The sequence below is a fragment of the Amblyomma mixtum genome, chromosome 2 (genome assembly GCF_055824585.1).
Source record: "Amblyomma mixtum isolate Tamu chromosome 2, ASM5582458v1, whole genome shotgun sequence".
Classification (NCBI taxonomy): Eukaryota; Metazoa; Arthropoda; class Arachnida; order Ixodida; family Ixodidae; genus Amblyomma; species Amblyomma mixtum.
Window position 1 is genome coordinate 197139645 of NC_143013.1, and position 11175 is coordinate 197150819.

General features: G+C 46.6%; 1 protein-coding gene and 1 pseudogene across 3 annotated transcripts; one reads left to right on the plus strand and one right to left on the minus strand.

The window, feature by feature from the left end:
- Positions 1 to 6736, minus strand: LOC149362069 (uncharacterized). Of its 3 annotated transcripts, XM_089572909.1 has the most exons (4): positions 5730 to 6736; positions 5553 to 5633; positions 3887 to 3976; positions 1 to 2223 (listed from the first exon to the last, which is right to left on the minus strand). In XM_089572909.1, exons 1-4 carry the CDS (start codon positions 5979 to 5981, stop codon positions 1024 to 1026), a joined length of 1623 nt encoding a protein of 540 aa, XP_089429035.1. In that variant the 5' UTR covers positions 5982 to 6736; the 3' UTR covers positions 1 to 1023. The 3 variants fall into 3 exon arrangements, 2 of the variants coding, with proteins under 2 accessions (XP_089429035.1, XP_089429036.1); XM_089572910.1 differs by having other exon boundaries at positions 5553 to 6736; XR_016288978.1 differs by lacking the exon at positions 1 to 2223 and having other exon boundaries at positions 3735 to 3976.
- A 2540-nt stretch (positions 6737 to 9276) lies between these two features.
- LOC149362070 (uncharacterized) lies at positions 9277 to 11091 on the plus strand (annotated as a pseudogene).
- Positions 11092 to 11175: the final 84 nt, after the last annotated feature.

Sequence of the window (11175 nt, forward strand, 5' to 3'; positions counted from 1 at the left end):
TGCTGTGGCAATGTATTTAATTGTGCAATAAATGACAGTGGAAACACAGTAGTTGATTGTTACAGAGAGCTGTGCCTGAAACAATTAGGAAGTTTTCTGAGCAAATCTGAAAATAAAGTGGCTTGTTGCCCTCACCTAATGGGCGAGCTAAAATGGGAAGGTTATGAAAAAAGAAGCACAGTAAAACAGCTGAACCACACTTGAAGGGCTTAATAAAAAATTACCATAATGGAGAGCTCTGGATTAATACCTGCCACTTGCAGTGCTTTCATGAGCACCCTGCTTGTATAGGTGCATCTTATTTATAGAGTAACAAAAAACTGTCCACAAAGCGTCCATGCTAACATATATTAAAAAAATGGAAAATTTCGATTAAACACACTGTGAATGGGATCAGCTTGTTAGTAGTGTACAGTGAAATGCTAATTGCACTAAATCATCAGCACTCCAATGCATTATCGCAGTCACCATTACCTAAAAAATGCAGTACAGCTAGAACCACTAGAAAGTCTGTAAGGTGCATAAAGGCGGCTTATGGCACGCCATCGTATATCCTATTACTGTTCACTGCCCACGAATCAGTATGTATCAGTACACAGTAGGCAGACATTTGCTCAACACATTTGTGTCACTGAACCTGCTGACAGCTTCATAGCTGTTCATGCAATGATATGAATGGCACATTGGCACACTGCAGCACATGAAGCCCCTCAAATGAAAACAAATCATTATTAAGGCACTTTTTCTCAGTCTTTTGCTGGTGTAACGCTCAAAACACGAAAAAGGGCCCCTCTCGTTGCATTAGTGATGTTTCTGTTTAAAGCATTGTCAATAATAAAGGAACAAGAATGCATGGGCACCAGTAGGCTCTGTGCATTTTCACCCTGCCCATTGCCTGAATGGAAAGTTCCCATTTAAACAGCAAAGGGTTCATTTATGAAGTTTCATTCCTAGAAAAACTCCATAATTCAAGCTCTCCATAATGATGTGGAAAACCGTATTTTTCCCTTGCACAGTAATTTTTCAATCCTTCGGGGCAATTAGGGGGCCTTTCAGGTTACACAGACCTGCACAAACACGAACAATGCTATCTATCAAATTCTTGTGGTGTATAGGAAGTGCACCCTTCAAAACTCTGTAGCACTTGATGCGGTTGATGGCACGCTCAACATGTATTCTTAGCCATGATATTCTCCTGGCTGCTGTAGCTTCTGCTTCTGGGAACTGTTCCCTTCCCCTTGAAAAAGGAGGAGCATTCAACTTCACACCTTTCTCCTTCATTGAAGGCGTCAATGTGAACCCCCTGTCGGCCATCACTTCTTGATTGTTAAAGAAGAGCTTTGTAATCCCACACTTCTCAACAATATACTTGTCGGATGCCCATCCACCAAAGCAGCGAGACACAAAAGTTATGAAGCCACTTGGAGCTATTGCCACAAGAAACTTCACGGTGTTTCCACTTTTATAGTGGCTATACGTCTGTCCTCTTTCGTAGAGCTTCTTTGGTCGCTGCAGTGCAACCTCTGTGCAGTCCAGGATGCTCGTCGTATTGCGATATGTGCTCTCCTTGAACTGCTGTGGCAATGTTGCTAGAATTGTCTCTGGTGGTAGCCATGCCACAACCTTTGTCATCAGGTTGTCCAAAGTGGCGAGCGTTGTTCGAAACACGTGCCCAGCTTTGGACACTGAAATGTTGAACCTTATGGCCAAGTCAAAGTACAAGAGCCCCAGCCTCAGGCGCATGAGTGTCAGCAGTACCTGGTCCCCGATGCTCATGGTGCGCCTAGTGCAAGTTTGCAGATTCACTGCAGTCACAAGTTTCCAGAAGACATCACAGCTAAGGCCAGTATAAAAACTGCATACAGCTTCTGAAATATCTTCAGACAATGGCTTCTCAATAGTCTGAACTGCCGAAGATTCTGTTTTAATGGACCGTGCAGCATAAGAGTGGTCCTCCTCTATAGTGCTACATAAATCCTCACACTGAACGCCAATGGTGCACACCTCTGGTTCAGTCTGGCAACTCTTATGACAAGATTTTTCGCCCACAGCTGAAGATTCTGTCTGCAGAAAAACTGATTGATGGCTGGCGTCAAGTGGCTCCTCTCTTATTTCAACCTCATCTGCAAAGTCTGGAGCCAAGTCATCTGCTGCTGGGAACGTTTGATCACTTGCAAAGTCTGGAGTCGAGCCATCTGGTGCAGGGGATGTTTGGGGCATAACCTGGAAAAAAGATGTGGTCTTAAATGAGAGAGATGCACCTGTTGCAAGCAACATCTAAATGAGGGCATGAGTAAATCTAAATGAGGGCATGAGTAAATCTTAACATCACATTGCACAAAGCATGCTGGTACTTCAGACAGGTTAGCCACGCAAACAGGGACTGAGGGGTTCCCTCTGATTTAGCGTATGCAAGGACTCATACAGTTGCTGCCATAACATGGAAGGAGCACACTTTAGGTTGAGGTGTTCACGGTAACTGGTGGTAGTACAGCAACCTCGTTTTCTATGCTCGACAAAGTTGCAAAGACGCAGCGACAAATCTACAGGAGCAAACGTGCGCACAGGACGCACCGAATGCTATCTGCGCACTGCCTGCACACTGCAGTATCACAGAAGGTGGAGATCCCAATTGGGCAAGCAATACACACATGGCCAGGCGGGTTAGCAACGTGTATTTCATGACTGACTTTAAAACTTCTTAAATTGCTGTCATTGGGTGATCACCGGCTGTTGCAGTAGTTTCGGTTCACAGCCCCTGTCTCTTGCTTAACACGCTGCTGCTTCCACTTCATAGGCGCCTTGCCCAGCTGGCACACATGCCCACACCGATTCACCCGCTGCCTGGCGGGGTGCACTTGGCTGCCATTTAACTGCACTTTCAGTGCCGCCTTTTTTTTAAATTGTTTTTTTTTTGGGGGGGGGGGTAACCACTTTATTGGGGGAATCACTGGAGCTGGAAGGCGCTTGAAGTCTCCGCGCTGGTGGGAGGTGCACGTTTTTTATCATTGGGGGCTAGGTTACACACCTCCTGGTTCGTTATAACCGAGCTGTGCAGCCCATTGTTTTATCAGAGATGTTGTGCCACAGAGTACAGAATTTGAGAGTAGCTCCCTCCTAGTGTGTAATAAGTGAGCGTTCATTATATCTCTGGCAGTTACAGGTGGGCTCGACTGTACCTGAATGTTGCCTTCTTTAAAGTGGCAACACCTTTTCTAGGGCACAACAGTTACTCTGGTTTGACAAATGTGGGTTTCGTGTTGACAGATTGCAGCTGCGAAGGGTGGTAGCACATACGTAGGATACAACAGGCTTTGAAGGTGTTTCAACACAGAAGACAGGGCATGCAGAAGAGGTGCTTCTGTAAGCATTTGTACATTCCCCTTATTTTGTGTACTGTGTGCCATGATGCGATGCAAAAAATCTGGCGAAAATTGCCCCGCTGTACTAACACCTTAATAGTGATTGTAAGGGCGATATGTGACATACCACAGCTTCACTGCCACGCACACAAGCACTCATAATAGACACCAACTGGTGCAGTCACCATCTTCGGTCAAGGTCAGTGTCTTGCAGCAATTTTAGAGGAAGGTGGGAAGCATCCTTCCTAAGTGACCGGTTTCCGCACGGGCAAAAAATGTCTTCAAGTGAAACGTGTGGCACTCAAGCCCTCTTGAGGAATGAGAGTAGGGCATCCCTCTCTTCAATGTGATTTAAGTAATACGTCAGGTAATGATAGGAACCACCACACAATTCACTTGGTGTGCACAGCAGTGACGTTGCCAGGCCCGTCGAGTTTGTCACCCTGCATCTAGCATGGTCATACATGTAGCTATAACAAGAGTACGGGAGGGTTAAAAAAAAGCTGTGCAGAAATTAGTCTTACCTTTATTTGTGATCCCTGTGCAGTGACACCTGGAGTAACATGCCCCAATGGTTCACCTTTTTTGAGGATTTGCCTTCGTCCATGTGTAACCTGCGCATTTTGAATTTTTTTAGATCCATTTTGTCCTTACAGGCATGTATTTTTCATTTCCACTGCATAAAACTTGCTATCAAGTACTATAACAATGTCCAAACATTTCAAATAACAATACCTTTAATGGCTCAAGGCCACATAGTGCAAGACTACCAAGGTGTCTTATACATGCAGTGTTTTAAAGTCATGACATGTCGCCAGAACCAAAGCTGAAATATTCTGGTGGAAAAGAAACGCCCAAATGTAACCAAAATACAGAGAATCCGTGCTTCCTTACTTTGAAACATTGTTTTTTTTTTGCTAAGTGAACAGAAATCAGACGTTACTGCTTAAATGTCATGGATGCAGCTGTCAGTAATAGCTGGTAGGCTAAGTAAATTTTTCATTTCACATAGAAATGATGCCATAAATTTCCTTATCTGCAAATAAAGGTATTCACACCTACTTACGAGCTTTCTTCTAAACATTTGACTATTCTATCTTACCTGGATCGCACATTTATAATCTACCTTCCGTGCCAAATACTCAGTGGTCTAACAAAAGTGGCTAAATGCGGAAATTGTACTCTGAGGCTGTTATGGAAAGTTAAGAGAAATTGTTGCTGGGCTAGTTGGTTTTGGTCTCGCCTTGTCCTATGTTTTTCTATCTTCGTCCTGTCTTAGGGCCCTAAATAATTCAGAATGGAAAGTCAAGTCTGCCTAACCTTTGCCAAAGATCATAATTAATTGCACCCATGGGTTAACTGCTAATGATATCAGTAATCACTGATCTTGCATTTGATAATAATTGGTTATCAGAAAGGAAGCGCGCAGCATGTACCTTTCGGTTGACGCCTGAAGCGCGCAGTAGGGAATTGAGGAAGGTTGGAGTAAAGAGATGCTGCAGTGGAGGGCTCGACCACCTTAGGACCTTTTACATGCACTGACATCGCCTGCACACGGGCGCCCTTTGCGTTTCGCCTCTATCGAAACTCGGCCGCCGCGGGATGGTTTGAACCCCGTGTACTCCGGCTATGTAGCCGAGCGTGCTAAACCACTGATCCACCGTGGCGGGCAGCACTCCCTGCCTTTTTTTAGAATGTATCTAAGTGCACACCTTGTTTCGGGCAAATTAAATATCTGCGCCGAGATGAATACACTGACACCTAAATACCAGCGCGATGCAATAAAACGACGCGCACCACAAGTCGTCGTCATAATTTGCGGCGTAATATTTAATGGTAGCTGCATTTAGGTTCATTAAGAAAATTTACATAGCCTACTGCAGTCGAAACAAGCACTCGATCGTGGTCTTTTCATTAAATTGAGCAGCCTGCTGTTTTTTCTTCGTGTGTCGGACCGTATTAAATCGCAACAAATTTTTCCGATGAAAAAGATACGTCGCCAATGCCCCCAATACGCAGTTTTAATATTCGCGACATATATAAATATATATATATAGTTATAGGGGTGAAAGTGCCCTGCTTACGAAATCTCAACGCGCACGGAAACCGTCCGCGGTAAGGAGACTTCTAAATTCATGATGCTCGTTCGGCGCACTAGCCCCGTACTTCCACAAGTCCTTGAAAACTCACCTTTCTTGCGTATCCGAGGTTCAGCATCGGACACGGGTTCAGTTTCGTTGGTTTGCCGTCAATGAAATGGACAGAGCAAACCTGCAAGCAGTTGAGAATTCCGCGATAAACACATCATGCAATACCCAGTTTGACAACGCGCATGTCGTCGGCTTCCAAAGGAAGCATGATACTTACGCGCGCAAGCTTGCTAGGTTCGAAGTCCTCTCTTTTCAACGCGACGACCCATTGCCGTCGGCACTCTGGTGCGGCAGGAAATTTATGAAAGGAATAGACGCCGCACATGCATATGCTTCTTTGGTCGTGGTGCACATCACACATGCCTTGCAAAAGCATTTTGCGCTTTCGTTGGTTGTTGGTGCAACCAACGACAGCGCAGTGCCGTCTAGAGGAATAGCTGCTGTACATTGACAAACACTTTCTATGCATCGACAACAGGAACGACGAGTAGAACAAAAAACGACCACACTACGTCGTATTCGCATTCGGAAAGACAACGCTCATGACAAATCCCGCAGTCCCCTCCGGGAGGCGGCGCCTGGCGTCGAGAGTATGGAGCCGTCCGTGAGCTGCTGATGAGGCTAAAAAAATCTGGTCTATATAAAGAGTGACAACGCGCGAAAGGCAGACCATAGGGAGCACGTGTAGTTCGCAGTGGTTCGCAACGGAAGCTTTGCGGCTTTCTGTGCACAGTCGCGTACAGTGCTGCGCAGGTTAGTGCCTTAAGGCCCGTGATAATAAAGAAAGAACAGATACATTGTGAAATATGGTGTGGAAAAGTGAGAGCTGTTATTGCCTTATACTTATTGAGGTGTTTGTTAAAGTGCATTGTCTGTTATACTTGCAGCATTAAACACTTCTATTAATTGCTTCCAATGTTTTTACTTGGACTGCTGCAGTGTGCCATTTGTTTCACATGACTGATGTTTGCCGTGTTCTTTTTATTTCAGAAATCCTGTGGGTGGGGAGATTACGGATGTGTGTCCCAAGCTTGCCACATTGGAAGAGTCACATTTAAGAAATTTTCCGAATATAACCCATTGCTCTGCTGATGTATCGCCAACCACAATAAAATATGCCTGCTGTGCATCAAATTATTTTTTGTTTTATTGCATCGCGTGAAGTGAAAAAGCACGCATGCACTACATATGCGAATAATCGAGAAAGATCCGCCAATGGACGTACTCAACTGGACATCCGTCGGCGGGCGAAACGTATACCTTTGGCCTCCTATCGGACGGCCGACGGACGTCTACCGTCTGTTTGCGGATGTTCAGTGGACATACGGAACATCTGAAACAGACCTCTGCCGGCCGTCCGTAGGATATCGGTGGTTGATTGGGTCGCACGTGTTTGCTGGTAGTGGTACGACGTGGTGGTGCCGACCAGTGTTGCAGTACGCGATTCAGGCCCGCGCAGCACTTTTGTCTCGTCACGTCAATGCAACAGACTAAAGCTAAGCGTCGCCTCACGATTTACTGCTCTGGAGACCTCAGATCAGATCCTTTCCTGAAACCTTTGTTTTTGTTTCAGACATGTACGCAACTGTCAAATTCAGAGACTCGCAAGAAGTTGAACTTGTCCTGTGCACTTGGGTGGATCGTGATAAATGTTTGTGGCCAGATATCGCTAATGACAAAGCCGCAAGATTGGTGCGGCGCGGACAACCACCTATCCCGGGCTTCCTTGAATATTCGGCTTGAGTGAAAGGAATATTCCGTAAGCATATATCATTTTCTTCTAAAATACATCAGAGCTCAAGCTTGTCTTTCATGATTTATCCCAGGAACATATGACGAAGGGAGGAAGAAACTATACCTTGCGCGGTTCACTTCCGATTTGTCTGCGGACGAGACCCCTACTCCAAAGCGCAGGCGTATTGTGTGGCCGCACCGGCTCCGAAGCCATTGGGACTGGAGTTCTGACTGTAACTACTTTCCCGTCGCACCCCTGGGGCTGTCAGACCCCAGGAGTGCGTGTATGTTTCGTTTACAAACTCACGTGATCAGCCAGGTGATCCACGTCGTCGCATAGCACTGACTTCGAACGCTGTCTGGCACTAAGCGGTTTCACGCGCAAAAAAAAAGCCATGCACCTCAGTTTTCCTGATTTCCCCAGTTTCATTTTTCTAGAGATACTTCTGTGTTCATCCCTACTTTTCAAGTATGTGCATGCTGAAATCACTGCATAGTCATGTGCTGCTTAGCACACTGACAAGGGTGATAATTAGGAGCAGCTAGCCAAAATGTGGCTTTCTTGGTACTTTCATTTTACAAGCTGCATTTATTTCTCTGTGCTCAGCCCCTTGGCAGGAAAGGACTACAAAGGCACGGCTGCCTTGGAAGAAGTCACTGGTAATCGCCTTTAATCTACAATTTGTTATTTTTGTGTTGTTTGGTTTGTTTTTAAATTTATTGTGCACTTATACCCAGCCAACGATGTGACCTGCGATGAACAAGTGGCAGGTCTCTCAGCTCCGGGCAAGTATAAACTGTTCGAAATCGTACAATATTTTTACATTCAGTACCTTTTGTTTTAATTTTTTTACATTCTAGTTTTATCAGCAGTGGCTTATTTTCACACAAATATGGAGGCAGCTTTGAGGCAGTAGCATGTCCAGCTTTAACGAGATACCAAGAAAGAATTGAAGTCGGCCTGTACTGATACATTACCATATCCAAGACAACTGTAATTGAAAACGGAGCTTTCTTAACCTACAAAAGTCCAGGAACTACAATAGTCATTGCTGCCATTGGCTGTTTTCACAAGCAAACTGCAGTGATGCTAAGATAGTTTCTTGCATGTGTATACATTACTGATGCCAAGCTACATTGCCATCCACTCTCAGTCTTATGTTCACAGTTTCTTTGCCTTTATATCACCATAAATTTTAATCACATTTCAGGCGGAAGATGGCACACTTCAAAATCCAATTTTCTCAATGCCAGATGTGCATTTAGGTAGGATGGTGCTGCCCCAGTCTTTTATCCAATGGTAAATTCAAAAACCTAATGGGAGCTCCACAGTTATTTAACCACTGTCTGCATTGCTAACTGTTTTGTCTCCTTATGCAGTGCTCCATGTGCCATCCAGTGTACCAGAACCTGTGAACCGACTATGGCAAATGGCATGAACTGCTGTAAGCTATCTTTTGCTGTTGCTCAATAACCACATATGTTCAAGTTTTCAGACTTTTAAATGACTGTAATTCGGAATCTTTTCCTTTCAGGTGGTGCACAGAAGGCTGCGCGAGAACCCTTGGGTTTGCTGGTGAGTTCTGTTGCTTGATACAGGAAATTTTGGCATTTTAACCTGTTTCCTTGTACTTGCAGACTTTCAACGAGTCCTGACCAATTTCGCAATAAACAGGCATACACAGGCAGAAATCCTAGAAGCCATTTAGGCAATAAGGCAACCTGGACTGGCGAGCCAGGAGCAAGAAACTGTTGAAATGTGTAGAGATCGCCGCTATTCATTTTTAAAGCCACTAGTCGGTGGCTCCCTCTCGGTGGTGTTTCCTGTATTATATGCGCATACGGAATAAAGAGGGGCGTCTTGTTTTGTTCGAGTGTCCGCTGCGTGCCTGTCGTCTCTTCAACGGCTCCCGAGCGTCTCCTCAGGTCGCGGGCCGTTACTCGGCCACACAACATGGTGTCAGAAGTGCCTCCTACCCTAAGCCGCGGTACAGTCGCCGACCGAGACCAACGTCGTTGACGGCAGTGCAATGGCTAGCGAGCAGCCTAGCGTCAAATGGTTCGACCTCAACTTGCAGCCGCCCGCACCGTTTGACTTCGCAAATCCAGGATGCTGGCAGACGTGGAGAACCCGCTACGAGGACTACGCCAGTTTCCGGACTCAGCCAAGCGTCAGAGGACATACGGGTACGCTCCCTTCTGTACTGTACGGGCCCAGAAGCTCGCCCGATTCTCGAGACGTTCTTGCTCGACGCTCCGTCGCTCGCTTCTTACGATGCAGTCATCACTCGCTTTGCCGCCCACTTTGTTCACCCCGCGAACGAGTTGTACGAGTCATCGCGTTTTCACAAGCGGATTCAGTTGCCCGAGGGAAGCATTGACAGTTACTACGCCGAGCTCTGCCAGCTTGTCAAGCGTTGTAACTACCCCTCAGCCGAAGTGGAAGAACGCCTAGTGCGTGACCGGTTCGTCGTTAGCCTACGTGACGGCCGACTCTCGGACACGCTGTGTCGGAACACAAAATTGACCCTCAAGGATGCATGGACGCAGGCACGTCAATTTGAAGAGAAGACGCAGATAAAGAACAAAGGTTGTCTCAACTCGGCAGCGAACAGTCCCGTGAGCTCCATCTCGACGCCGCAAAAACCAGTAAGTCATCATCCTGTCGCCGCTTTGACGCGAAGTACCGTGCGCCGCAACCAAAAGGTGAGCACCCAGGTGAGCCGTCTCCATGCGATTTTTGTGGCCGCGCCCCCCATTCGCGTCATGACTGTCCAGCTCGAAGCTCCGCCTGCAACTTCTGCAGGAAAAAAGGGCACTTTGCCGAAGTTTGCCGCTCGCGGAAGACCAAACAGGCCAAGCTCAGCTGCATTCAACTTATTGCTGTCGGGACACCCGCCAAGGCAAAATTTGTTGATGTAACAGTTGATAACTATACCGCGCCGTTCAAGGTCGACTCGGGAGTGGAAGTGTCCGCGGTTCCAAGCGACTTTCCCTCGTTGCCAGCACAACTCGACAAAGTGGAAACTTCGCTTAAGGCCCCGGAGGCCAACCACTATGTGTGCTTGGCTCATATTCAGTGGCAAGGAAAAACTAGCACTCAGCGCCTGTACGTAGTCCAGTCCCTCACCGTACCTCTTCTAGGCCTGCCGGCATTAGAAGCTCTTGAAGTTAGGTTTCTCGGTGAAATCGAAGCCCCTGCAACAACGCTGCACGATGAACTCTTCCATAGACTCGGCACATTAAAGGACGAGTACACCATATGCCTCAGACCAGACGCTGTGCTCTTCTCGTTAAGCGTGCCCCGTAGGATTCCCATACCCCTGTGCGGAATCGTACGAAGTGAACTGGACAAACTGGAGCAGGCAGGCGTCATACGTCGAGAAGACAAACCAACAGCCTGATGCTCTGGGCTCGTCATTGTCCGAAAGAGTGACGTGTCCTATCGGCTTTGTGTCGACTTGACTCAGTTGAACAGAGTGGTCTTGAGAGAACGTCATATTCTTCCAACTGTCGAGCAAGTCCTTGGATTCATGTGTGATGCAACAGTCTTCTCGAAGCTAGATGCGACTGAAAGCTTCCATTAGGTAAAGCTCTCCCTTGAGTCCCAGGAGCTGAATATCTTCATCACCCCATTCGGCTGATACTGCTTTTGCCGGCTGCCATTTGGCATCACCTCTGCTCCAGAGTACTTCCAAAAATGGCAAGAATTCTGGAAGGACAAGAAGGGGTGGTGAACATGATTGACGATGTCTGTCTTTGGCCACACCCGCCAGGAACATGACTCCAGACTTACTTCCAAAAGCAAACGGCAAGAATTCTGGAAGGACAAGAAGGGGTGGTGAACATGATTGACGATGTCTTAGTCTTTGGCCACACCCGCCAGGAACATGACTCTAGACTGGACCAAGTGTTGTCCAGACTTACAA